The following is a 28,000-nucleotide window of genomic DNA, read 5'->3' as shown; positions in this document are numbered from 1 at the left end:
TTGCTTCAAAAGGAAAACACTACACAAAATTTTTACGAAGAAATCGAGGAAAGTGGAACGTACTTTAACTAGTTGATCTGTTCCCGACGGTTGTCAAGATAACAAAGGATCGTGAGGCACTTAAATCATGTTCACTGCAAAGGTAAGGAATCCAATTTTATAGGGATTTTCTGTTGTGATAAGCTATAATTCTAAATAAATCAAACTAAGCAATGCATTGTGTGCTCTTTAAAAACCCCAAAAGCCGAAATTCACCTAAAAGGTTTCAGATCGACCTGAGAAAACGAGATAAATTCTGCGAAATAAGCTTAAGCTTGTTGTAAGTCCACCAAATCTATTTTGAGAGCCCACGTGTTCCAACACCCAGTCAGCACAATGCAGCAAGTAGAAATTTGCAATGCTTACCATTTTTTCCCTTTGAATTATTCATAAGGATTAACATTATATGAGATCTATAGTCTTTTCAATACATCAAGATGTAGGTTTTTTTTATTTGTCATTTATTTATGTCAGTTATTTATTTGTTTCCCACTGACTCATAATCTTTTTTATTCTTTTGATTTTGTTTTGTCATGAATTAGAGTGACCGCAAGGACAAGGAAATACAAGAAACATATTGATGATCCCACTATACCCATACCAAAATCTACAAGATTTGACCACATAAATTGCTTAAAGCAGTCTTCCCAGGCCAGTTGATGTCATCTCCCTCTCTTGCATCACTTTTTCCTGGAGATCATTTCCAGCACCATGAACAGAACACCTCAGAGTTTTCGGCTCGCCTGAGTGAGATGGCTGTTGGCAGAAATGTTGTGGATGACTTTGATGGACTATGGAGTCAACCTTAATGCAAGAATTGAAGCTTCACAGAAGCATTTGATGAAATTGAGTTGCCTATACACTGTACCTGAAAAGACTACAGAAATACCAATTGATGTAATACACACAACAACTCAGATTTGTCCACAGACAGTGATTCAGGTAATGATGTTGAAGTTTCTAGCTCTGACTCCTCTGAAGAAATTGAGAACTCTGACACTGACGGCCATTCACTGGACTCCCCTGATGAAAGTGAAACTAATTGTTCACAAGAAAAAAACATTTTCTGCCAAAGAATATGCCTGTATGGCTATTCTGGCCTTAATTTCAAGACGTTGTATGACAATGAGAGGTTGCTAAAGATATCCTTGTTTTAATGAAACTATGGGTAATTTGTCCAGAGAATGTCACAGTACAGTTTTACAAATGTACAGCAAGTGTGTGGAAACTGTGAGCTTTATTTCTGACATCTGTGAGAGATGTCTTCCTCTTTTTCCTAAAGTCATAAAGGATCAAGTCAAAAATTGTTCAACAGTGGGCTGTGATGGGTATGTGTGTGAATCTACAATTATATTAAATATATACATGCATATATACACTTTTGGTTTTATTGAAATTGTAAATAATATATATACATTTATGCTGACAGGAATTTTTTGCTTAATCTATTTATCAAATCTGAGAGCATCCATTTTTCTATCAGTTAAACTCTGGGTGTTTGATTTAAGGGTCCATACGGGCACATATACACTAACAAATCAGGTTGGATCTAAAAAGCAATGTTATGAGTGCTATAGTTTTATGTTGAGTTGTCAGACTTAAACTGGAATTAATGTAGTAACATTTGTTTGGAAATAATTACCTTGGAGCTTGACAACAATAAAAAGGTATGGAACTCCAGGGAAATGATCCTGTTGATTTTTACTAATTCACAGAAACTGATTCATGCACTGAGTTCATCTTTAATTTTGACATTTTGGGAAATTTATAGAAATTTCAAACACAATATTTCATGTGTTTTAGCTGTTCCCAAAAATTCCTAGATATTCCAAACACATTTTTTAAAACAGTCTGGGAAATAATAGGAGTTCCTAGGAATTCCCAATAATTCCCAGTCATACTTTTCACTATTCCCAAATATTCCCAGAAATTCCAAGGTCTTGGATTAAGCATAATTTGCATGGCTTGGAATAACTTGGAATTCCTAGGAATTCCCAATAATTCCCAGTCATACTTCCACTATTCCCAAATATTCCCAGAAATTCCAAGGTCTTGGATAAAGCATAATTTGCATGTCTTGGAATAACTTGGAATTCCTAAGAATTCCTAGGAATTCCTAGGAATTCCCAGCCTGGTTTACCAGGCTATTATGAAGAAGCCCGAAGACTGGGTATCCAAACTTCCTTCATGGTTGTGATTTTCTTTGTTTTAACTTGATGAATTGTTAATGAGTTTGAGAAGCTTTTAACTTTTAATACGTGGCTCATAAATTTGATCATACCGGTAGTCGGAATTCTGCTTGAGCAATTCTAACTTACATTCTATTGGTCCTAGAACGTTCAGGGGTACAGTATATCATGGTAACATAATTATGGCCAGCCATTAATGGTCAGTTTTTAATCTACGTATCTACTAGATTGGGTGGGAGGGGTAGTGTGATAATTTTGTCCCCCCCCCCCCCCCATCCCAAGATGTGGCAAAATGTACGGAAACCCTCTTGCTCGCAGGTAAAATTGTCAACAACACAATTGAAATTATAGAAAATGATACAAATTTGTTTCTTGCACACCTGTCAATTAAACTATTCGATACCCCCTTTTCTCACTGGCAAGTAAGATCGGCCACTTTGAGTCCTTCAACAAACGTCTTCACCTATTGCCTCATGCTAAGTTCAAAACTGGATGTCAAGTGTTCAATCCCAGTGAAAAGCCTATAGTACTCCACATGGACCATAAATGTTGCCATTGTAAGTGCTATGCAAAGGGTTGCCATAGGTCAGGAAATGGTCAGGGAAAAAAATAACTCTTCAAGGTCAGGGAAAAGTCAGGGAATATTAATATTTTGAAGAAAAGTCTGGGAAAATTGAAATGATTCAACAAGGCTGATTTAATACCACTGAAGGGGAAGAAGCATAAGAGGTCACTGTGATCTCGACAATTTCTCAACAAAATTTGTTGAAAACTTATCAGTCTTAATGAAGGAGTGGAAAGGATGGCTCTAAAATGAGGCTAGACGCTGCTACTAAATCTGACTTTTTGGATTATTTGGTCAGGAAATTTAATTTTCATCAGGGAAAAGTCAGGGAATTTTGAAAAGTGATGTCTGTGGCAACCATGATTTTTGCATCATTTTGTTTCTGAGACATGAAACATTCGCCTTTCTTTTAGTGTTGCATGTGCAATTAAGCCTCTTCTACATATGGCCACGCCTCATAAGTAGAGAGAAAGGAAGGAAAGGAGGTGGTGGAGTGAAGTAGTAGTGACTGGGTACTAAGGAAACTGTATAAAGTATGTTATGGTGGATTGATCTCTGGTTGTGGGGGGGAGGTACTCCACAGGGCTGTCATTAAGTTTTAATTGATCTTCACACCTGTAGCAAACTTGTTACTTTATGGGTGAATTGCATCAACTACAGGCCAGTTCACCTGTAACATCAAGGGTCCATCAAACATACTCAGCGGTAACAGGTGTTACAGGTTACGGCCCTTATTGGCAGCCCTGCTCCCAGAGACATCGGGTAGGGGTGTGTGGCCCAGTTCACAAAACCTGACCAAAATCTGTGATTTTCCCTACCCTATTTATGACCTGACCCTTAAATCAATACCCTGTTTCATTGATGGTCTTATCAATACTGATGAAAAACTAGCTTCTTCTTAAAAACATACCCATGTCAAGACTTAAGAATGCAAAAACCATACCCTATATATGACCAAAATAGATACTATATTTATGACCAAAACGGCTAAAAAACCATACCCCTTGGGGCCATTCATACCTATATTTCCTATATAAGGGAGTAACCCCGCCGGGATTAATCTGCAGAGACCTATTAAAAATGTAGAGAGAGGCAGGCAGGGAGGGAGGGAGGGGTGGTAACGAACAAAGTCACCTGCTTGGAATCATGGTAGTTGTATTCATTAAAACAAATATCTACCTGGTCTAAGATGATTACCGTAATACATCCTGGGGTTAACGTTGTCAGTAGGAGGACAACTGGTTTTCACAGGTGGGCAAAACGTTTTGACCTGAACTTCTTTGTAAGGAAACCTTTCCTCTAGATGGTCAAACCAGGTGGGAAAAATCATCCTCACCGCCAGTCAATTTGTCTGCCCAGTGCCTCAGACCGTTAATGAGACTCCTGCAGGCATATCTCATTAGAGGGAATTGGCCATTATCTAAGTACTGACATTGATGAAGATGACATTTATGTTCATAAATATTAAGTAACTCTTCAAATGGACCAAAATTGTTATGCACATTTTTAAAAATTTTTTATTTGGTTTCGGTGAACACTTTACTATGCAAAGATGGTTTATATGGAAAACAACACTTAAAGAAGTCCTTAACAATTCCTGTTAGCTCTTATTATAGCAGAGCTAAAGATCTTACAAACTAATTAAGCTTCCTCCCCCACCCCCGCCGAAAAAAAAAAACACACACACACAAAAAGAGATGAAAATAGTCATGGCAGCTAGCCACTTTGTCACACCAAACAGGTCTTAAGACCAGCTTGAGACTGCCTTAAAACCATTTGCTGCATTACTTTGGTTCCATTCAGGTTCAGTAATCTAACAACGATTACACAAACACGCAATAAAGAGGGCTTGTAAACTGGTCTTGAACAGTTAATAAAAAGGTGACCTCAATAAATGACTGGTCGAATTTGGGCCGGGCTACACCAGTTTGGGAATAAGTTTTTGCCGATTCTATTCAAGTAAAGTTTACTTTATTACAAAGTCAATCTGGTGACTTTACGAGGAGGTATTTTTCTGAAAACCTCCCCCAGAAAAGGAGCTTTTTGAGCCCATTACCATGACTCCCATGAATAGGTAAGTACCCCCGTCTCGTTTGCTGTCACTGTACTTTACTCTCAACTGTCAAACTTGTTACAAATTTTGTCACAGCTGTCACACAACTGCTGTAACGCAACGAAACAATTTTTGAATCGCAAATTTCCAATATTAAAATGAATCTTTTGTAGATCTATATTCCAGCTGAAAGACAGCAAAATGAGCAGGTCTGCCTAGATTTTGCTCTCTTAAAAGAATAACACACGTATAATTTCACACACACACGCACAATATGCCTTTTACTGTGACGCATTGTCACCCGCACAGAATATGCGGGGTGAAAATTGAGGACAAAGTGTGTGTCACACAAGCATTATGTTTTCAGTCGCCTCGCCCTGCTGCCTTTCGCCTTCAAACCAATCTCCGGCTTCTTTGCATGCGCGGTACCCCTCCCGATGATACGCTTCGAACATGCGCGGCGTGAAAAACTGATTGGCCGTGATGTGTTGTGGGAAGGCGTTACAAAACCATGAGGAGCAACCGCGGTATGAACGTCTATGACAACACTTGCAGCAGCAGAACGTCAATTTGTCGACGTCTGTTTGCTTCAAGACCATACCAGGGTGCAGGCCATCGGGCTCATCAAAGGCGGGAAACGGATCAGTAGAACGGGCTGCAGCATCTTCCACGTCCGTGTCGCCGTCTGGGGACGGTTTTCTTGGTACGATCAGTAGGATTTCACCGTCCTGATTGTCTTCAGTTTCGTCTCTCTTGTATTTAACTTTAAATCTGTTGATGAAACAAAGCAGAACCATGAACACAAACAAAAGTGTATCCTGATTCCATCGTAGTTGTTTAATTCTGATTGAGGAGCTTACGGTGTTTTGGGTTGTTAACCCTAACCCTCCAGGTACAAAAGTACCTTTAAATTGAAAGAAACCTGAAAATAATAGCTTACAAAGATAGAAAAACATCAGAGAGAGAATAATAAACCATAAAGGAACAAGGATAGTTAAGGATGGAGAAGATTCACACGGAAACTTTTCAAGATGTTCAAACAGTGATGTAGCTACTATAACTGAACTTTGATATCCTTTGCAGTTTCTCAGTACCGGGAACACAGCAATTAACCTTTACATCGATATTTATTTATCGTTATTATTGTTTTGTAAGAACTTATATATTATTAACATTTGTCTTATTTATTTTATGTGTTGCTAAAGCTGCAAATCGCTGTAATGCAAAAGAAACTTATCTGACAGACGGGCAAAACTCTAGCACCAAATGGCCTTTCACAGAATTAGTGAACAGTAATTAACAATGCAGAGTCTATTAGAGCGGTTTTCAATTGAGTGTCGAAAAACCAAAACCAAAGTAATCACTTTAGCCAATCACAAAGGACGCAGATAATCCAGTGAACCAATCAAAACTCCAAGTTATTACATGTAGCTGACGCAAAGCGCGGAAAACGCGTGCGAGCGAATCCCGATTCGTTTTGGTTTTACTCCTGATTGGATGAAAAAGTGGCGCGAGTTTTTAAACCAATCGTGTGGCGCAGTAAGTGCAATACCAATTACTTTTCGACACTCAAATGAAAACCGCTCTACTCACCAATTGGACTACTCAGCCGATCTCAGATCGTAGTAAAACCAAAACCAAAACCAAAACCAAAGTAATTGCCTGACTACTTTCGACACTCAATTTAAAACCGCATTTTTTATTGATCAGAGTTGCAGTTTTTCTTCATTTGTAATTAATCACAACAAAAGCAGTCGAAAGAGAAAAAGAACTACAAACCTGTAAAAACGCGGTTTTTTTCCGGGGTCAGTAGGTTTTACAAACTTCTCGAATAAGTCTGAGATCACGTCACCGCCTTCTTCACTTAGAAACGAGCAGTTCAGCTTCTTACGAGCCAGCATCAGCGCGTTCAAAAGACTCTCCCCGTACAACTTTTCGTTATTCTTGAAACCGCCGTCCACTACAACGATCCTCTTCAGCCTCTTTTTCAACAGAGGCAGCAAAGCGAGGTTTTCGACATGGCCGCCATCGCTGAGTAGCATCACCGGAGGTGGCATGGGCCCAATGTTTTCTTTGTTAAACATTTCACTCACATAGTGAACAAAGGAGTTGTGTACGATGAACCACCTGAAAAGAGAGAGAAAACCGTCGAGGCGTAGGTTGGATAAGCTAGATACTTTGGACGGGATCGGGGAACCACAGACAGAAAAAGGAAACTAGCTAGGACACCCGAAAAAGATTCGAAGAAGAGTTAATTTAAAGTGAAAAAAAAGATTATATAACAAGGATGATGGAGCTGAAAACATTTGCGTTCCTACTTATGGCCTTATATGAAATTAGCACCGAGAAGATGAAATCTGATAAACAAACGTACTCCACGGAGCTTTGTCCTAAAATGCTTGTCTGATATTTCTCAATAAGCTTCAATAGAAAGTACGTGGAACAGTTCATCTTAAAACAAAAACCTTCCGACATTTGACTTGCAAATGTCTAAATTGAAGTTACCTGGCTAACTTTTCCAACTTGTTCGGGTTTTCCTTTCCGGTGTCTATGATTGCGATGAAGGCCAGAAGAAAGTGTATAACGAAGAAGCTTATCACTCCAGCTTTAACTGACGATTCAGTTTCTCCACGGTAATAAAGTGCCGGTACACAGATTAACGGAAGAGCGCGAACAATATCCACGAGAAACGGTAGTATCTGTTGAAATGATAAATAGGTAGACAGCTAGATGAAGTGTGTGTTGGAGTCTAGTTGTCCGTCAGATTGGCGCTTATCTCTACCACGTGAAACGACTAGAAGTATATCTTCTCTCCCTGGATGGGATACTTGTTTATCGCAGGTTTACCCCCAGCCGTCGGTACCTATTTACACACCCGGGTGGAGAGAGGTTCTGTGAGAGTGCAGGAACACAACAAAATGACCCCTGCCAGGGCTTGAACCTAGACTACTCGCTCCCGAGTCCAGCGCTCTTACCATTGCGCCATCGCGCTTCCCTCGAAATGACCATTAATGCTCATTATGTTAATCGTAATGATTCGACTTAACACCCTGTTTCCAAGAAGTCGTGCCCCTCTAAAACGTGCCCCTCTTCAAGAAGCGCCATCCCTCAAGTTATGATAGCTTAGCCGTAGCCCGCAACATCAAATGATGAGGGTAATCTTATAAACTCTTAGAATCTGGAGGTGGTTTCATCCAGAAGGTTCATGAGTGCAATATTTGTCAGATATCAGCGTTATAGTCTTTGATGCAATCATTTAATCCTTCCTAGTCCGTGTTTATAGTGCTCGACTGAAGTAATCTAAACCTTGAAGGAGATGCATGAAAGATACACTGATAAACAGGTAAAACAACATACCCGAAATACAATACTTTCATCTCTCACTGCTCTGTAGTCGCTTATCATCGTTGCGCCCATTTCAAGCCCAAGAAGCGTGTGAAAACGGATCAGTCCTTCCACAGAATTGTCATATTTTCCCATGTGCTGTGAAAGTGCAGCGGCCGATGTAGCCATGGCATCTGACAGTTTTATGTCTGCAGGCCCTAGGCTGCCTTCGAACGGGTCAGGTCCTTGGGTGTGGTCTAAACGCTCGATTCCTGTAGGAGACATCGTTAAAAGCCCATAACTTTCCTCAGACTCTTCACTTAGCCTCCATCGGTTCACAACAATGTTTGACAAGTACTCGGGTTTGGTATCCTTGAGATCTGCTAGACTCAACGACCTTGTCTCTGCCCTTCTTTCACCGACAAGGTTGTCGTGGCTGTCGTGGTCCTGGTTGCATCTTGACTGACAAGCGAGCCACGCTGGACAGATATCCTGCATACCAATCCCTGACCATCCAGCTGTACCAAGACCGTCGGGATGATAGAACGCTTTCTGGAGTCTCCACCTGTGAAAAGATGTAAATGCAACGTTAGGATTTCTGGGTGAGGTGTGTGGCCCCTCAGCGCCCTGAAAGGCGAATTTTGTCACAGTTCCTGGTCCCAGATATTTTCGTTCTTCCACCAAGGAGAAAAGCTGGTGTAAAATTGAATGCTGGAGATGACTTTCACCCAGTGACCACTTCTATTTCTCTGCAAAACGTCAGATAAGCCAGTCGCAATGAGAAGTCAAAAAGTACGTTCAATTGGAGACAATATGAGCAATTAGCATGGCTGTAAAAGCCGTATGTTAATTTTTAATTTGGTACTTTCTTGGTGGCGCAAACATTTGAACCGTTGTCCGTTCCTTTCCGGCGGGCAAATAGGCGCGTACGTACCTACTTAGTCCAAACTTAGTCACTATAAAACTCAGAAAATTGCGGTACATGTTTGGCAGGTTGAAACCTGCCAAATGATGTGAATTTCCACTTGAAAACATTGTTGGACTTCACTTTCTAGTAAAATGGGCGATTCGATTTGCTTACCTGTTATAAACATGCATAAGTCTTTTGTGTGATGCCCCTAAGAACGGGACAATCCACAGAGCAAAACCAGACACAAAGAGCAACCGATTAAATAGCTCCCCAGAAAACTGAATGCCGAGCAAAGTGGCTTCGTACACCTTCCAGTAAATAGCATAAGAATAGAAATAGATGACCAAAACATAAGATGTTTTACTGCGCAGAAGAGGAAGAAAGAACCATACCATGATTCCAATAAACACGAAAAGATACTGCGTCCAGGATGGAATTTTGATCAAAAAGTCGTGAATGGCAAAAGGAAAGAAAGTAAGAGCCAGAAAAACAATGAGTGTTGTGTGGATAAAACTCAGGGGAGTAGAGTATCTCTTCCTTCCAGAACAACTTTTGGCCAAAACAAAAAATACAACGAAGAGAACAAACAAAACAGAGAAGAGAATGATGGTGTAAGAATCGTCAGTTCCTTGTCGATCCAGGCAATGCTCTCGGATTTCCTTAGCTGTAGCATTGGGGTCGACGGAAAATTGCATCTCTGGATCACCTTTCTCAGCAACGTCATCGCAGTCCAGCTTGGCTCGTAAGGACTTTCCAAAAAGGAGGTCGATGAAGAAGGCGATGGGGCATGCGTACGACCCATATATGATGATTGGCTCGATTATGGTGATGAGAAGACAGAGGCAAAGTAGAATCATGGTGCTAATGACGCCTTCAAACGGCTCCTCCCAGCGACAAAAGTACCCTGCTCTATCTCTCATGTGATCAAAGAACACCTTATGCCATTTTTTATCGTCTTGCTTCCCATTCCTGTATTTCCAGTCCAGATAAGCTGTGCCAGTGTAGCCGCCCCCAGATACGCAGCTGAGGTAGTCCACCTCTACCTTTTTTTCCAGCACCCTGCGCAGGACTCCAGAGCATAATGCCGCTGACCGAATGCCGCCGCCAGAAAATGCCAAACCAATGCTAGCCATAGCTAATGAGGGAAAAAAGGAAAGAATGTTCCAACTAAAACAGGAGATTTTCAATAACTCAAATTATGTAATGTCTATTCCTGTCCTAACGTCAGAGTGACAAAGAGTATTGATCAGTTGATAATTCCCCTGGACTGCCCATCGAAAGTACCCTACTAGTCATTTTAAACTGTCAGGTTTCCCTAGCTGAATTTGTGTCTCTTTCAGTGACAAAAGAAGAGTTCTTGACAGCCGAGACAAGCCGTAACAATTTTAACAGTGTAGGCTGTTCAGGGATTTTGGAATTCGTGGTTTTATCAGTCGAGTGGGGCAATTAATTAATTATAAAGATGAGGCATGACCAATCAATCTCATTATATAGACTATTTGCGATCGATGCGAATGCCTTAGAAATGTCATTTTCACCAGCAGATAAATAGGAAATAAAGCTCGCTGCCTGAATACCCATGCGTACTTAAGCGGGGGGGGGGGGGGGGGGGGTGGTGGTGAATAGGGGTATGCAAATCCGCCGAGCCGTGCCTTTTTTGCACCAAATCTGTTGATCCGCCAATATTTTTGTTCAAATCCGAAACCACAACCACATCTGGAAACAGAAGTGTAAAGGTCAAAGGTAAACTGGTAAATGTGAATGCCATTGTTAATTTCGCACAAATAGTAAAGAAGGCAGCATGCTTGATGACTATAACACAGTAAAATTCTAGTAACAGTCTCGCACCTGAGTTTAAATGAAGTTCGTTCGAAAAAAGAAATAATTTGGATGAACTCATTAACATACCGACCAAGGCTGAAGAAAGATCTATGATCCAAATTTCATTTAGGACCCAAGATCCGAACATCAAGGCAGGCACAATTCGGAGTCCGAGCCAAAATTCACAGCTGATCCACGATCCACTGTGTTTTGAAAATCCGCGAATCCGCTCGATTTACCCCCAAAATCCACAATCCGTGCGCTTTTTAAGGCCAAATCCGTCGATCCGAAAACCTATTCACCCCCATCATACTTCAAGACAGTTATGCCAGCTCACCAGACTAAAGTAAGTAAAAGCAGTTACATATAAAATCTATCTTTTCTTCTGTACATTGCATGATAATAAACTGGTGAACTCAATTCCCAGAGTTTCCTCCGCGGTCAAAACTGTGTTGAAAACAAAGATATCAACACTAGTCAGTAGATCTCGTTGTAATATATTTTCATGCTCACAGTTAAATAACTCCCTATGTCTCGAATATGTCTCAGTCACTGTCACTCCTTACAAGGTTGCTAAGGAAATACAATTGACGTCACTGCTAAGATCATCTTGAATATCAAATGTAACGCTAAACAATTGTCACGCACTTATAATGACTGTCACGCTCTTATATACTCCTAACAACTGATAATTTATGAAATTAGAATATTTCGTGGCAACGCTTTCCCTTCGTTTGACTTCTCCCGTCTTGGTCTACTGACACAACAAATCAGTTTGGCGCTAAGAGTACTCAGCAGTTCTGAGCCTTGCAATAATTCATTTGGTCTGTTTATTTGTGCTACAGAAAATCCACTAACATATATAGCCCCAATCTTGTTTCGTTTTTCCCGTTCACACCAGTTCAGGTAACGTTGGAGCAATTTCCGCCGGGTGAAGCAAATTGGCTATCTCAATACCGCAAAATGCATCAGTTATCCGATCTACAAAACGTCCTCTGACAATTATGCGGGAATTTAGCCAGTTTACTCAGTGGAATGAGCTTTTTAAGGCACCAGACATTCAGAGTTTGACGAAGAAAAAAAAAAACCTGCGCATTGGGTCGATTGTATTTCCGCTTTGCACAACGCAACGTTTTAGGAACGGTTCTTGCGCGCGTTCGGCGGGCACAACGTTTCGGAAGACTTAATGCGATACCTAGTCTATGCCCAAGAAGCATACTCTGAGAATGACAGCAACTGGTTTGCTTACCTCAAGATGCTGAGAATAAACAAGGTTGTTTAACACGCACTGCCTCAACTTCGACCTTCGTGTGCTTCAATAACACCGAAACCACTGACGATTCAGTGAACTGAGGATAGCAATGCAGATAACAAGCAACATGTAGGTCATTGGTACTTTTAAAATTTTCCTCATTCCAAACTTGCAATGAAAAGAAAGACAGCACTTAACATTCCGAATACGAACTAGGAACTAACTCCCTAGTGGGGATTCCGATGGGAAAAGGTCGGCGATGTTTCTCGGCAAATTTGAGTTATAAACCCCTGAAGGAGACCAATCTGAGTGGTTAAAACGGGCAGGCAGTTTTTTTAATTATTTCTTCGAGTCCATCCCCAAAAGACACCATGATGGCTTAAAAATAGTGGTGTTTCGTCAGGAACATACTAAGTGAGACCAAAATCCGTGATTATTTTACACCCCTAAGCGACCCCCGACCTTTCTACATGGGATTTCCCTCCCCCGGGTAACTCGCCAATACACTTTCATAACGTCCTTTTAGGCATGGTGCATGTACACTATATGAACTTACAGCTAAAAGTTTAACGGACTGATCCAGTATGCAGTCTCCACATCCCCATTCTTGCCCTGCCCGATCGCCTAGTCGACTTTCGTATACCTTAAACTGCCGCTTATAAGCCCTGGGCTTACACAACTTTGTAAGGGGTTTTGCTGGATGGGCTTATAAATGGAGGGAGTTACATTCGCGGGGAGGCTTAAAAGCGGAATAAAGAAAACGGTTTGGAAACGAGCTGAAGCAGTGTTGATCAAAAAACGATTTTCATATACTGGGTCTTAATTAAGCTTTAAATCCTAATAAATCGAATTCACTGCACCTTAAACTAGAGGAGTGCTTATATCCGGGGGAGCTCATAATCGGAAGTAATATTTTGTTTACCTATAAGGTCCTATAACCGGAGGGGCTTATAAGCGGTAGTTTACGATATCTTCCTTTCACGTTCATCAGATTCTCAACATTAAATCGAAAGCTTTACTCTTGACTTCCTACTAACGAAAGCCGAGCGGAAGTACATTTGAGCTTGGTGTCACTGATGACGTGAAAGGAAGTCAAACGTCGTACGAAAGAATGTTCTTCCTTCCGCTGTACTCGCTTGATTGATAATTGGTTATTGTAGCAGAACACCACCCAAACAAACTTGCAACATGTTTACAAATTCAAAACTTTGCCAATTTACTTTCGGGAAAACACAAAAAATAAAGTAGGACTAGGCCGATATTCTTCTCCACCCAGTGTAGTTTTGAACGGTTCAACAAAGGTTAGCCATGCCGACGAATGGAATGGTGCCCATTTCTTTAGCTTGTCACACTGTCAAACAGACCGTTAATTAAATGTGACATTCAATGTCATGCAGGTGTTGTTAGCCTACATACACTACATAAAACGGCAGTCTCTGACTTTCATTATTTCTTAACCCCAGTCTGGCAGAAACTTGTTTCAAATTCTCTTCAAAAAGAAACTTGACACAGTGATATCAAAACAACAACATTCTTCAACAGTTAGTGAACAGGTGAAAGAAACCGCAAAGAATGTTCTTCCTTCCGGTGTAAGAAAGATTAAGCAGCCAAACAGCACTAATAAGACAGTTGCGGTCTGTGAATGATGCATGTTTTAAGGTGGTTGAGTATAAATTCAACCAAATTGAAATTAGAAGCCAAAGTCTATTGAAAATTTCACAATAAAGATTGAGTAGCCGGAGTATGCTATGCGAGAGAGGTTAAAAGAACATGACAAAGACATACTGCTTGCTCGTACACAAACCTCCGCAGTTTCAGAACAGGCCAACGAGACAGGGCATTTACCCATTTGCGACACTGAAGTCAAGTTTATTGAACGTGACCCTCTCTGGTGCACACGAAGGGTCCATCCATCTAAGACTTCATCTAAATAACATCAATAGAGATAGTGGAATTGAAATTCCTGAAGCATGGATACCTACAATGAGAAAGCACAACAGCCGGTCAGTTAGACTGCGGACCTATAAGGGAACAGCTTCAAAAAGTCGGAATAATAATGAGGATCGAAATTCACCAATAGCAGCGAACCAAGGTGCTACAAATAGCGACACGCAACAATTGACCTCCTAGCCTGATGAAGACTAGCAGTATAGCAGTCGAAACGTCGCGATCTACATCTTAAAGCGACTCCATCGAGAGACAAACGAGTGAAAGTTCATCTATCATTAAACAAACTAACTTTCAATTTTATATGGGAAGGAAAACCGTCGAAAATAAAAAGAAAGACCATAATAAGTGACATAAGTCAAGGGGGGTTGAGAATGATGGATTTTGAAATCATGAATAAAGCGCTGAAAAATTGCTTGGATCAAGAGAATAGCCAAAAAAAATCATCTGGAATAATATTGGCGTCCTGATCGGAGACCGGCCAGTTTTTTTTTCGAACCCTTATTTGAATCTCAGATTATACGTATTAAACAATTTTTAAAAGAAGATAACACCTTCCTCTCACTGGACGAGCTCACTCGCAAAGTGAAGATCAATATTCCGTTTACACTTTACTATGGCCACATCGCTGCCATTCCTACAGAATGGAAGAAAATTTGCGCCAAAACGTCCCTCTTGAAGACCTTCCGTCGACCCGTGTATCCTACGCTACACTTCTAAGTAACAACGTAAGTCCACCGACATCAGAGAATATAATTCTAAATTACGGTTTCTCCAAAGAAAGCATCCACAAAGTGTACTCGTTGCCTTTCTTAATAGCCAAAGATTCGAAATTAATTGCCTTCCAGTTTAAAATAATACACCACATTTTACCTACCAAATCCAGCCTTTTTCGAGCTGGCATTACTTGAAGCGACCTTTGTTCCTTATGCGCCACTGGAAAACAAACAATAAACCACCTACTGTACCACTGTACTGTATCTAAGGCTTTCTGGGATAGATTCACCAACTGGTGGTACCAGAAATTTAAACAAGTGGTCATTTTGACTGAATCTAACGTCCTATACGGTTGGCATAATAACATCAAAAATAAACAGGCACTTGATGTCACTCTTCTTATCGCAAAATTCCATATCTTCTCGACAAGTTCATGTGGTGGTAACTTATGTTTTGAAGGCTTTCTTCTCCGCCTCCAAGACAAACTTGATATTTTAAAGTTAAGCTATACCGCCCAAAGAAAGCTGCATAAATTCTTGAACATCTGGGGAAAATTACCATAAATCTCACTCCGCTTCGTTCTTTTCTTTTCGCTCTCTCTTATTGTAACTCTTTTCTGTAAGCCAGCCGTAGTCTTGTTCGTAGCTTTTAATTTTATTGCATAATAAAACATGATGATAATTGCTACCATAATGTAAATAGTGTAAGTAATGTATATAAGTGGTGCAGGCTCATATTTGTAGTACATCTCTTTGTAAGTAATGTAAATAGTGTAGTATTGTTGTGTAAGCATTGTAGGTAGTGTAAGCTCTGTAAACTGTGTGGGAAGTGTTTAAATAAAAAAAAATAATGACAAAAGCTGAGAAAAATTTGTATATTGAAAGATGCAAACTAATAAAGATAAAGCTTTTCTCTGCTAATATCATCGTTTAGATTTCAGTGTCCTAATAAGTGAAGTCTCCTTTATCTTGCAATGTGTATCTGACCGACCTTTAGCCAATATCTCAAAGTGGTCCCATTTTAAGTTGCGACCGGTTGACGTGAAGTGGTCTGCGATAGCAGATGCATGTCAGCTACTCGTGATCGCTTTAAAATGTTCAGTTTTTCTGCCGTGCAATCTACGTTTTGTTTTTTCGATGTATTAGAAATCCTGGCAGTACCAACAAATAGCCTTATACACAACTTTTGACATTTGGAAACGGTTGATCCTATCTTCGAAGGGAAAAAAAAGACTTGATGCGATGAGCACTTTGGAAAATAACCCTAAGACCAATGCAGCCATAAAATTGGTTAATGCTGGCCTTGTTTGAATGGACTGAGGAAGTTGTTGTTACAAAACGGTTACCCTGCTGGTGTTGTCAATTACAACATCAATGATGTTCTAACAGTCAACAAAACAGACCGAGGAATCGAACCACCATGGTCCCCAAGAAGGAAATAATCTTAGTTCTACCTTATTTAGGGTTACAAAGCAAAATTATTACCAAACAGCTGAAGACCTGTATTAAGTCTTCCTCGACAAAGTGAGTTCCGGTTGTCACGTGCTTTATTAATACAAGTTAGTCACGTGACAAAAAGTGGTTGAAAATAGTATATTAATCACTTAATGACTGGTCCCAAGGGAAACAGTGAGTTTTGTTTCCCCGGGACCCTTTTATTTCCCCGAGACCCTCAAGGGAACATTGAGGTCGAGGGGAAACAAAACTCACTGTTTCCCGCGGGACCAGTCTTTGATATAAACTGCCAACTCAAAAATAGAAAAAAAAAACTGCGAAGAAATCGTTTACTTGAAGCCGGCTGGCTCACAAAAATTTGCCGCGGTTTCAAGGAGCACGACCTGATCACGCGCGAGTCTAAAGTTCAAGTTGTTGTTTCCCTAGTGAGTTACGTGGCACGTTCTCCAATCGGAAAACGTATTTGAGTTGGGAAGTATAACAAAGTATTTTAATACTTTGTCAGTAAGTAGCTGTAAAAATAAGGTCTCTGGGCTGCCAGGCCTTTGCGTTTCGCGGCCTCGCTTAATCTATTGCGAGTCACGTAATATGACATCTCCTGTTTCTTCTTTTACATATTTCCCTGCAATCTTTGAGCGTTGAGGCCTAACGCCAAATTGTTTGAGAATCCATAAAATTTTATTTCAGAGATCAAGAATAAACCAGCCGGATTCTAAAAGATACAGCGTCGTTACCAGGAATTGCTCCTCCTTTGGTCTCGTGAGGTGCGCGTGGAATTGTGGGACACGTTTCGTGGTTTCCTTCCTTTCAAGCCATCTCCCCTGTTTTCCGCTCCTTGTGGACTCGACAGGCCTAGCTGTGGAGAGACTATTTATTTTCATCTACCAGGCGAGTTTGCGAAATTTTTGTCGTTATGAATTGGGTCATAAGACTAGTCAACGGCAGGAATAAAAAAAAGTAAATTGACATTTCAGTAGAGCTTGAACCGGAAACGTTTGGAGCGGTTCTATAGCGGATCTCTTATTAACATTACAAAAATATATACTTATATACTGACTAATTTTACAATTTTGCATCGAAAACATTAGACCTCCAGTTTAATTTCTGGACGTTTCGTGCCAGTTCAAGGCGAAGTACGTGACTGTTTAACAAAGGAACCGGGTTGGGGGGAGGGGATATTACTGTGAAAGTTGCTATGGAATTTTCAGTCCACCTCAGACACGAGCATATCAATTTCGAGAAAATTGGGCGCGCCTGTTACGCTTAAACTTGTAACTGCGACTAAATAAGTAACAAGCTAAGTTATCATTTGTCTGAGTTCGCGAAGGTAAGTCTCTTTTGAATACTGACTTTCTGAGCAGGGAAAATTGATCAGCTTAGAGCTAAGATGCTGGCGGTTTAATTTAAAAGCGTGCAATTTCATTAAACCGTTAGGCGCATCGCTTAGCGCGTGGACAATAACATGACGGGGAGAAGTTTCATGAAGCCCATATGCTTTGCCGTGCGGAGAAGTTACTACCCGATGCAATTTTACTATCATTTCACAAGCCCCTCTGAAAAGTTTTACTCGAATTGCTACACTTTTACAATAAATCATGGCAAGTTTGTAGTAGGCTTGCTGGAGTTCGTGAAGCTTGGGGCGACTAGTTAATTTCTGCCATTTTTTTATATCAATGCTTCGGCTTAGGTTCTGATCAGCTTATGCCGAATTTTTTGCGTATATCATATCCAGGAAAAAAAAATCGATTATCTTTATTGCTTGCGTGCCAGGCGCACAGAGTCCCACGGCTGTGAATAGTTGATTTTATGACATTGCGCCATACCAACCGCTACTTTGTACCTGTTTTAACTGCTCCGAATGTCTCGCGACAGGCGGTTACAACTGAAACATAGTGTAAATCGAACTAAAATTATGAAACCAGTATTTAGATACCAATGCAAACGACTCTTAAAATTTATCCTTTTGGAATTCACCTTGGAGTCAAACAAATATTTCTCGATTTCTTATTCTGAAGCCGCACATCACATGGTATCATGTTCTATCGAAGCCTTTTCCAATATATTATGAATAGCTAACATTTATGCTAAGCTGATTTCTGTCCCCATCCCTCGGTTTGTAATTAACTTTTAATTTCAATTTTGTTGATAAAAACAAAAACCTGATTGTTATGTGCGACCGTATTCTAACGGAAGATGTGTTTAATTTGAAAGAATGGGTTTATCTGCCTGAATATCGCTATATAAACCTAATTTGCATTTTGTGTACTTTTAAAACATTGTTCGAATAGGCCACGTTCAACATTCTAACAGGGCTCCGAGGTTTTCAGGACAAACTTCTATATTTGGTGTTGTTTTCTTTGTATCCAAGTCTCTTTTGGGAATTGAGAGACCAAAGAAACTTAAAAAAATAACAATTTTGACCCGAAAGCCTCGGAGCTATATATGTTAGAATATTGATATATCGAACGTGACCTATTAGAGGTATAATATGGTTTTAGGCCGGTATTTTAATGCAAATGGGTGTTTATAAACAAACTTGTTACATATCTTGTAGAAAAATGTAATTTTGTTTTTCTTGTTTAATTATGACCATTCGAATTCGCAAGCAGATGATCTATAAAACGCAAAAGCAATGAATAATCTAAATTGACATAGTTGTACATGTTAGGAAACGACACAAGAAAGCTGGGAATGATGGTTTGAAATTAAATTCGACCTTTTTTCTTTTAATTCCCACAGTGGATAGTCATTTCATTTTTCTATACACTGTTCAAAGAAGAAATTACATAATGCAACAATCACTCTCATAAGCGTGCGTTAGATATGAAATACTGGCTACTGAATCGTCCCATTTCCAGTTGCTAGAAGTGCAGGTGTGAGCAGGGTCAACCTGTATGTGTTAGTAAGCTTTGTGTTTGTGATGAGTGTGTCAATATTCGTCCATCCCTGTCTTCTAGCGTTTTCCTTTACTGACGTTTATTTTGTTATTTTGCATTAGATAAATGCATATGTAAAATTGCAAATTTGTAATATTAGGTGTATTGATGTATTTCTTTGTGTGTCATTTTACTAAAATATGCAATTAAAAGATATAAAATATTAAAATAAAAAACAGAGACGCGGGAGTGGAACAAATGTCGTTTTGGAAACAACCACAAAATATAATTATTTGAATTTTGCTAATTTTTATTTAGTAAAAAAGGACTAGTACTGGCAAGTGATTTTTATATATCATGCATGTCTGGCATGATATAATTAACAATTTTTCCATTAGTGCGCTTTGGATATGAGATGACAGAAGGCGAACGAGGGAGTTGGCTATAGTCATCTTACATCCAACGAGCGCGAGTGGAATAATTGTTGTAATAAAAACGCTTCTAAAATATAAAAAACTAAAGTAAAATAAAAATAAAAACGCCTCCAAAAATTACGCGAACACGTCTGTTTTTTGGTGGTACTAACATTACAAATTTCTTCTCAGTAGAAATGTCCAGAACTGGATTGGCATTTTCTGGCGGTGGCATCCGGTCAGCGGCCTTCTGCTCTGGAGTCCTGCGCAGATTGCTACAGCGAGAAGTGAAGGTCGACTGCCTGAGCTGCGTGTCAGGGGGCGGTTACACAGGTACGGCTTACCTGGACTGGAAATACAGGCATGGAAAGGAGGACCATCCGAAATGGCATCAAGAGTTCTTCAACTATATGCGCGCAAGGGCAGGCTACTATTGCAACTGGCAGAGGCCATTTATTGCCGTATTTGACTCATTTCTCATAATTGCTCTGCTGATCCTGGTGTCTTTGATCACCCCCATCTTAGTCTGGATGACAGTGGCATGTCCAATGGCATACCTTATCGATTTTCTGGTTGGAGATCTGTTACGCACTGAGGGATGCATTGGAAACGATACAGCATTTGAGGCCGTGAACGGCCATGAATGCCATGTAGAAGGAGATGCTTACACAAAAGTTGTGCTGTTTGCAAGCCTATTGGCCATTACTGTTTTAAGCTTTATCTTGCAGAATATCTTAAAGCAAGGGAAAGGTCTTTTAAGGTTCGTATCGATATCATCGCTGGCGATTTTGGCGCTGCTCTTCTTTCCGTGGGCCATTCACGTATTGCTGGAAGGGACCCCTCTCTGGGCACAACTGCTGATTCTTGTACTCTCAGCCATCATCTGGTTCAGTATCCCAGTGTTTCGTCAACAAGCTTCCCTCATCATGGTGGTGTACGCTTATTCGTTTATCATCCACAAACGTGTCTATAAACATTCCCTCTTCGGTCTGGAGTACTCTGAATACAACTTTGTAATGCTCGTGTGGGTATCTGGTATATTGCTCGCGTTTGTGCCTTATCTGGGATCAATACAACAACGGCTGATGCACGTATTTAACAGGTAGGTGTCGTGCTACTTAGTTCATGTAATGCTTTCTCCCAGGCCTTCACGGTCAGTTGATTTTCATGACGTATCTGAGACGAACGGCGGAGAGTTCTCTTCGCCTCGGATCACGTGACCCGAAAACGGTTGACCGAGGCGAAATAACTTGGCAGGTGTCGTGCAGAATTGAAGGGTAAATGTCCTCAAAGTAAACGTCACTGTTGCATGTAAACTTGTGACTGAAAATTATGCGATGATTTTATCATTATTAGCAGCCCTTTTAGGGGATCTACCAATGCCCGAAGTCGATGCAGTCACGCCACGCAAACCAGGATAAGCTACAGCTATATACAATGTAGCTGCATGTCACCCTCTGAGCCAAGGTCCATTGCAGGCGTTCTCAAATGCGTAACTCCTTTTTGCCTTCTAAGAAAATCGATTATTTACATCGAAGATTGCAAAACTCGTGTCTGTTATTAACACTGGTAGTGATTGATTCTTATCATTAGGCCCATCAACCTTTTTATCACGTACATGCTCAAATTAAACAGGCAGGGCTAAAAAAATTATTAACCGTCTCCGCGACTCTAGAATAACACACAAGCAAGTTTTCCTTCTCAAGCTTTTAAATTTGTCCCGACATTTTATAACGACATGTTATATTCTTGATGTGTACGACGAAATCACAAGATGTGGCGAGGTACGAATTACAAGTTGGTGGCTAATTCCAGTTTTCGAGACCCAACTCCCTCAACTCCCCACCCCACCCCCCCTCCCCGTTCCCATCAGAAGTTGCTTAGCAACTGGCACGTCAAGATGGCGCGTACGCTTGAGTTCTCGCCATATAAATTCTTGGTATGATCAAGATAAAAATCAGAAAATGTTTGCGTCTACTTCAACGTACTTCAATTGCAGTCACTTTTTCCCTCCACTCGTATTCTAGAGAAACATGCAAGTGCAAGCTAGGGCAGGAAAGGTATGAAAAATGCTAAGCAAAAGGATTTTTAATTGTTTCTGTTTGTGTAAGGTGGCGTCTACAGAAGGCGTTCTACACACCTGAGAGCGTGGGCATGACCGGTTGTTCAGGCATTGGCTGTCATGATCTGATCATCGGCTATCCTCGGTTCAGCTCTCGCTCCCCAATTGAGCCTTTAACCATGGCTCATCTTGAAAACATACCGCCGTTTTACATCAGTAACACGACTGTGAATTCGTGGAGGAGAACTCCCGAGGATAAAAGACCTTTTGAGCTGCTAACAATCACCCCACGAGAAATCCGACGGATTGACAGCCCATACGAAGAAGATGTGTTCTTGGGAAAGCTGGAACCGGAGGATATAAGACTGTCCGAAGCCATGGCGATGTCTGCGGCTGCACTTACACAACAGATGGGTAAATATAGTTGCTTGGATGTGTATACAGACTTGAGGATTGTTCTGGGGGTCGCATTTGGAGGGACGATTTCGTCAGATCCTCGCGGAAAACGGAGGCAAAACTGCTGCCTACAAGTAAGTGACTTCAAGGTGGCTGGCAACAGCTAAAACACTCTCTAGTGCGGGGGGGGGGGGAGGGGGAGCTCCCATATAAAAAGGACGGGGGGTGCTCGTCGTACCTTTTAGGAGTTAAAAAAGAGAGTTTGATACCTCTTAGGGTGTTAGGCCTGAAAAGATCCACAGCATGAGCTTTTTATTTCGCGGTACCTTTAAGGGTATTGAGGCGATAAAAGTCAGTTTGATGCCTTAGAATCGGAACCTCTTAGGGGTGCAAAAAAGTTCAAGCCACGATCACAAAACAGGAACTTGGTATCTCTTAGGGGTTCTTTTCCAAATTTCCGACGAGCATCCCCGTCCCCTTTATATGGGAGCCCCCCCCCCGTCTCTAGTACTTATACTATATTTCAATTTATCAATACTACCATTCTTTTGCCGTTGATGCCACAGTCATGATGCCAACTGAACGAATGCAAAATATTTGGTGAAAAATATATAACAACAGGTTACTATGGCAAAAGTATGACCTTTTAAAAGTGCCTTAATTTTAGCTTTATGTGCTTACAACTTAAAATCGAGTCGTATGAAGTCGAATCTTGCCTTGCGGAACATTTTTTCAGTAATAAAAAGGAGAGTGGTCAAAATTCTTTTTTGCTGACAAAGTGTGGTAGGATTGATCCCTCATGCTAAAGTGCTCGAAAGTACTAGAAACATTTGTGAACCACCTTAACAGCAGTTACGAACTTAGCAGCTATTACAGGCTCCCGCTATAACGGAATTGCGGACCGACTACATGAGGTCTAATATTTAACTAATATTTTTATTGTTCTTCTCTCGTTACAACGGAAAACTTGACGTATCGAATAACACAATTATTCCGTAGTCTTTAACTAGTTTTTACAGTATTTTGACTTATATTGAGTGATTATGCATCACAGTAAATGTGCACTACAAATTAAAAGAGACTGTTAATCTTAAAAGAGTATAGCAGAATATGTTATATGTGATATTTTACCACCAAAAATTGGGCCAATTTTTTTTTTCCACGACACCCCGCTATTGCGGACTCTCGCTTCTGTTACGAACACCAAATGATGGTACCGACGATGTCTGGTCATGATAATGACGGGTGACAGTATTTGGAATTTCGGGGCTAAAAATGGGGTCGAAAATATATTGTAGTAACACGGACACTCTTCATGTTTATTCACTCAGATTGTCCCACATTTGATCGACTTTATTCGAGTCCTTCCTTTGATCGCTTTCCCACTCGTGTATATCCTCGGTGGAGATGAGAAGTGGGTCACCATTGGAGTGTTTTCATTTTTTGGGATCCTTCTCCTGTTCTCCTTGATAGCCATATTTCCAACAGGCGCTGCCAAGCCAGGATTGTTGGGAAAGATAACGAGGTAAGTAAAGCGCAGCCTAGATAAAGTTTTTTTTTGCGGTAATATTTTTTATGATCCCACAGAGATTTTCCGCCAGAAGGAGTCATGAGCAGGGAAAAAACACTCATTTTAAATTTCACACCAAATGGCTGCAACCTGGTCATTATTTCGCAGCCCACGCAAATAACTTTGGCCATCGACATGCATTACTGTAGAAGTACAGCAGTAAAAGGTGGGGGTGTACATAGCGGGTCCAACATTGATTTGGCGGGATGCGGGATAAGCTTTAAGGCTTAAGCGGAATGGAAGAGCGGGATGTAAAAGGTTGCATGGGTAGACGAAGCTACCTTGGTTGAAAAGGTGAAAACTAAGGCGGGATGCGGGATATGGATTACCAGAAAAACACAAGAGAGAGGCGAGGAGGCATGTAACTAAAGGAGGCCAACAAAATTGAAGACTTTTTAACAGAAATATTTCGAAGACTCTTGTTCCAATTTCGTCGGTAATCGTAACTCCCTTCCAATATATATCTTCCGTTTTGCTTGCTTTTTCCCCTCTCCACAGGTGGTGTGTAGGCAATGTGTCTCATATACGCTATGTTAGAAGCATGTTTGGTATTATCGATGAAGAGCCCTTGCCTCCTCCAATTTTACGCATCAGTGATGGCGGCCATTTTGAAAATCTAGCTTTGCTACCTCTCCTCAAACGTCGGCTACCAAAACTCGTTATTGTGAGCGGAAGCAGTTGTGAATCGGACGAAGATTACGGTAACGAGCTTAAGATTGCGATAGAACTAGCGAGAGAAAAGCTACGATGTTCTTTCAGTGGCTTGGATGGTCGAGACATCATGGAGGATATCCGAGCGAATTTTGTAGAGAAAGAGCCTGGTGACCAGCCCCGATCTTACAGGTAAGTGAGTGCGGTCACACTGGTTTGACTCCCTCGTCTAGTAGCAACATAAACAAGGGAAAAACAAGGAATTAACAAGTACAGGTGTTATCCGATACGATTAGCGGTGAAAGAAAAGTAAAGGTTTTTCCAAGGTCCTTCCAAAATTTCCCGTGAGAAGTGTAGCAGCTCTCAAAAGCTCGTTACAAGGATTATCAGTTAAGTTAGCCGTGACGGACGTTTGGCAACCAGGTTTTAACTTTAGCATCGTATATGTGTCGTTATCACGGGCAACTGGCTCTGACGTCACTAGAGCAAAGCGCGCGAAATTCTAGGCGACGCGCGGCTGTTGATATTGTTACCATTGTAAACCTGGTACGTTGCCCGTGACAACACCGTAAATTAAGGCCAAAACTTCGTCCTCAAAGCTCCGTCGCGCCTTTATGCTCAATTGATAATCGTAGTATTCTACTTGTCGTCATCGCGTAGCAGCTGTTATTGTTTTGGGGCTAGGGACATTGTTTCTGTCGTTTGTTCTATTGTTCTCTCAAAGGGTATCAAGCCATTCATGTGAAACCTTCATTGCAAGAATATAAATATATATTTGTTCTTAAAATACTTCGTTCCCGAAGATATAGCAAGCTTAAGAATTTCAATAGATACAAAATTATCGCCTGTACAGGATTACTAAGTATTACTATTACTATTACTATGGGAGGCGCGGTGGCCTCACGGTTAGTGCGCTCGTCTCCGGGTCGAGCCTTCAGGGTTCGAGCCCTGGCCAGGGGCATTGTGTTGTGTTCTTGGGCAAGACGCTTTACTCTCACAGTGCCTCTCTTCACCCAGATGTATAAATGGGCACCGGCAAATTTAATATTGGGGGGGTAACCCTGCAATGGACTAGCATCCCATCCAAGGGGGAGCAGAAATACTCCCAGTGGCTTCATGCTACTGAAACCAGGATAAGCTGCGGCCTGATGGGCCACTTGGCTCGCATGCAGACTTTACCTTTACCTTACAGTATTACTAACCCTAAAAGCATGAGAGCGAGTCAGTTTGACTGATAGCCAAAATGAAATGAAATTATATTGTTAAATGCATACGCGTGTTTTGCGAACATTTAATTCAAGAATATTAAAATGCAAATGGTTGAAAAGTTGACGGGACTAACTCCCTTTCAAGGTGCACAATCATGTGTTCAAATTAGTAACGAAAGAATATATCGATCTTCACCTGTAGGTTCAAAGTGGCTTATTACTCTAAAGAACCCGACAGTGGAGCCGAAAACCTGGTCGGGGAGGGGCAAATCCTTTTCATTGCTCCCAGACACCCAAATAAGGGAGTACACATGGAGGAGCACGTGACTTGGAAAGAGGCGTTGCATGATATCAACGTTGATCTTGAGGAAGGTCTGTGGGGAACTGGGCCCGAGTTGGATGCTGACGAAGTCGATCGTCTAACCTTTTGTTGCTGTGAAGCCTGCCACAGTCTCTGTTGTGCCTCAGCCTCGGCTTACTGCTGTGGTTCGTTTCCTCTTCATAGTTCTGCCAATCAGTTATTCACACCTGCCATGTTTTCGGCTTATCACCGTGAAGGTTATCGAGCAGCCACTGAGGCTAAAGCAGTCGAGTTTCTCTCGGGATAAAACTCAGAACACCAGTCTTGGTAACTTTAGGGGTTTTTTCTTTTTGTGGGTAGCGCTCAAGGTTTTAAAACCATAAAAATCTAAAATAGCCACCGTTGGAGTTATAGTGTTACGTTTCAAGGCATTGAACAGGAGGGGTTAAATAATTCGAACCACGCACACAAAACAAGACTTACTAAAGTAGCTATTGGGCACACACCCCTCCCCTCCACCCCACCCCCCGCCATGTTCCTTAGGGTGTACATACGGACAGGTCTTACCCGAGTGTGTTTCGGAAAATTAAACGTGACAAGATTTAATTTATTTTTCTCGACAAGGGTGTTTTGGAATTGCCTGCTATACCGTGAAATTCCGAAACTTAGCGTTTGGCTTTTTGTAATTGCGGTGACTTTTAATAGTTAGGCCAGGTCGTTCGCGGCCACGCAGGAGAGAGTGCTTGGCCGCGAACGACCTGGACCATCTGAGAATCAGGCTGGCAGTCGAGAACGGTCGTAAATTATATTCGTCTTAGATTGATTATTCGTCTATGACGGATAATTCGTCTGTAGTATAAATGCCCGGCAACCTTAAATTCTCACAGATTTTCGGCGGAAAGCCTTATTCAAAAATGATGAGATTGTTTGAAAATACTAAGCGATTCTAAAAAAATGTTTTGGTTTACTAATTGAATAAGTATTAAAGGCTTGAGGGAATATTTTCAACACAAATATTAGCGAGAGATATATACGTTTCAACATCGTTGGATATTGTTGACAATGACATCGGACGATGTCGAAACGTCGTATATTTCTCTCGGTTTACTAACTGACGAATTTACCGAGCTTGAGCATAACATAAAATTGCGACATTTTCGACGGCTGCCGGGCATAAATAATAATAATAATAACAATAACAATGACAATGACAATGACAATGACAATGACAGTAATTATAATAGTAATAATAATAATAATAATAATAATAATAATAATAATAATAATAATAATCAATCTTTATTTGTACTCACTCTTGCTAAAGAAAAAAAAAATACAATTTCAATGAAAATATTAAAAGTAAAAATTAGAGTACTAGCTGCCTGGAATAACCATAGGGGCTAGCGGAGCCAGGCAGCCAGTTAACATCAGCATTAAATAGAAATACAATACAGGTCAGCAAGAAAACTTGAGCACAAATGCACACACAAGAAGAAAAAAAAAGGAAGAGGAAAAACACTATTTCTATGCTATGAAGGAAGTCTAAAATAGTTTAAGTTATATATGAATACAAAACATTAATATAAGAAGAGCACACAGTAGCTAATTGGCAACTAATAACAGCTATATAGTAAACCATAAAAGAAAGACTTGGAAAGGTGACAGAAATGAACAAAATACTAATTTACAGGTAAATTGGAAAACAACACAACTGCTAATAAGAACATAAGTAACTAATAATCTTTGACTAGATCGCTTTTTACTGACTTCTTCAAGTTTGAAATAGAAAAGGTTTTTCAAATATAGTCACTGCGTTATGTTATTGGCCAAAAACTTGGGCTTAAGAACGAGGGAGGGGAGAGAGGGGGTTATCATCGTATTTATCAAAAGGACGTATGCCTTTTAACACTATTACTTAGAAAACCAAGTAACGGTCGTTCGAGGGTCTCAATAGGATTAACCATTAGCCGTAAAACGGGCCAAACATTTAGCCGTTAGGCGTAAAAATTGGACAATTTTAACCGTTGGTTGTAAAAAGTGTTAACTGCAAGAAAATTTAGCCAAGAAAAAGATAGTCTCAGGATCTCTCGTCAAGACTTTTTGTGTCATGTTTTGCGGCTTGGTAGTACAGGGAAAGCCGGGAGATTGCGTAATTTATAACACCTTTTCCCATCCCAGAATGGTCCGCAGACCTTAAATATGTTTTAGAGTAATTAAATTAAATGTTTAACTTTTTGAAACAATGGTAATTA

The 28,000-nt window shown here is 40.6% G+C and overlaps 2 protein-coding genes across 3 annotated transcripts; one reads left to right on the top strand and one right to left on the bottom strand.

Annotated features, from left to right (window-relative positions):
• Positions 1–4,445: 4,445 nt before the first annotated feature.
• Positions 4,446–12,276, bottom strand: LOC145497598 (uncharacterized). 2 transcript variants are annotated; one of them, XM_081477420.1, is made up of 6 exons: positions 12,151–12,276; positions 9,252–10,215; positions 8,204–8,735; positions 7,352–7,545; positions 6,626–6,973; positions 4,446–5,617 (listed from the first exon to the last, which is right to left on the bottom strand). In XM_081477420.1, the coding sequence occupies exons 2-6, from the start codon at positions 10,211–10,213 to the stop codon at positions 5,191–5,193; spliced, it is 2,463 nt and encodes an 820-aa protein (XP_081333546.1). In that variant the 5' UTR covers positions 10,214–10,215; positions 12,151–12,276; the 3' UTR covers positions 4,446–5,190. The 2 variants fall into 2 exon arrangements, with proteins under 2 accessions (XP_081333546.1, XP_081333545.1); XM_081477419.1 differs by lacking the exon at positions 12,151–12,276 and having other exon boundaries at positions 9,252–10,315.
• A 4,063-nt stretch (positions 12,277–16,339) lies between these two features.
• On the top strand, positions 16,340–26,063 carry LOC145496386 (uncharacterized). The gene is made up of 6 exons (XM_081476006.1): positions 16,340–17,598; positions 19,753–20,662; positions 21,672–22,152; positions 23,350–23,543; positions 24,087–24,431; positions 25,650–26,063. The coding sequence occupies exons 2-6, from the start codon at positions 19,758–19,760 to the stop codon at positions 26,053–26,055; spliced, it is 2,331 nt and encodes a 776-aa protein (XP_081332132.1). The 5' UTR covers positions 16,340–17,598; positions 19,753–19,757; the 3' UTR covers positions 26,056–26,063.
• The last annotated feature ends 1,937 nt before the right edge of the window (positions 26,064–28,000 follow it).

The sequence above is a fragment of the Orbicella franksi genome, chromosome 9 (assembly GCF_964199315.1).
Source record: "Orbicella franksi chromosome 9, jaOrbFran1.1, whole genome shotgun sequence".
NCBI classification, from domain to species: Eukaryota; Metazoa; Cnidaria; class Anthozoa; order Scleractinia; family Merulinidae; genus Orbicella; species Orbicella franksi.
Note: the sequence above shows the minus strand (reverse complement) of the source record. Positions and strands in the feature narration are given on the sequence as shown.

Excerpts from the sequence above, each read along its gene's own strand:
- LOC145496386 (XM_081476006.1), top strand. The coding sequence starts at position 19,758 with ATGTCCAGAACTGGATTGGCATTTTCTGGCGGTGGCATCCGGTCAGCG. Across the intron at positions 22,153-23,349 it reads GGCAAAACTGCTGCCTACAA|ATTGTCCCACATTTGATCGA; the intron begins GTAAGTGACTTC and ends TTATTCACTCAG. Across the intron at positions 24,432-25,649 it reads GACCAGCCCCGATCTTACAG|GTTCAAAGTGGCTTATTACT; the intron begins GTAAGTGAGTGC and ends CTTCACCTGTAG.
- LOC145497598 (XM_081477420.1), bottom strand. The coding sequence starts at position 10,213 with ATGGCTAGCATTGGTTTGGCATTTTCTGGCGGCGGCATTCGGTCAGCG. Across the intron at positions 7,546-8,203 it reads ATGAAAGTATTGTATTTCGG|ATACTACCGTTTCTCGTGGA; the intron begins GTATGTTGTTTT and ends TCATTTCAACAG. Across the intron at positions 6,974-7,351 it reads AAGTTGGAAAAGTTAGCCAG|GTGGTTCATCGTACACAACT; the intron begins GTAACTTCAATT and ends CTCTCTTTTCAG.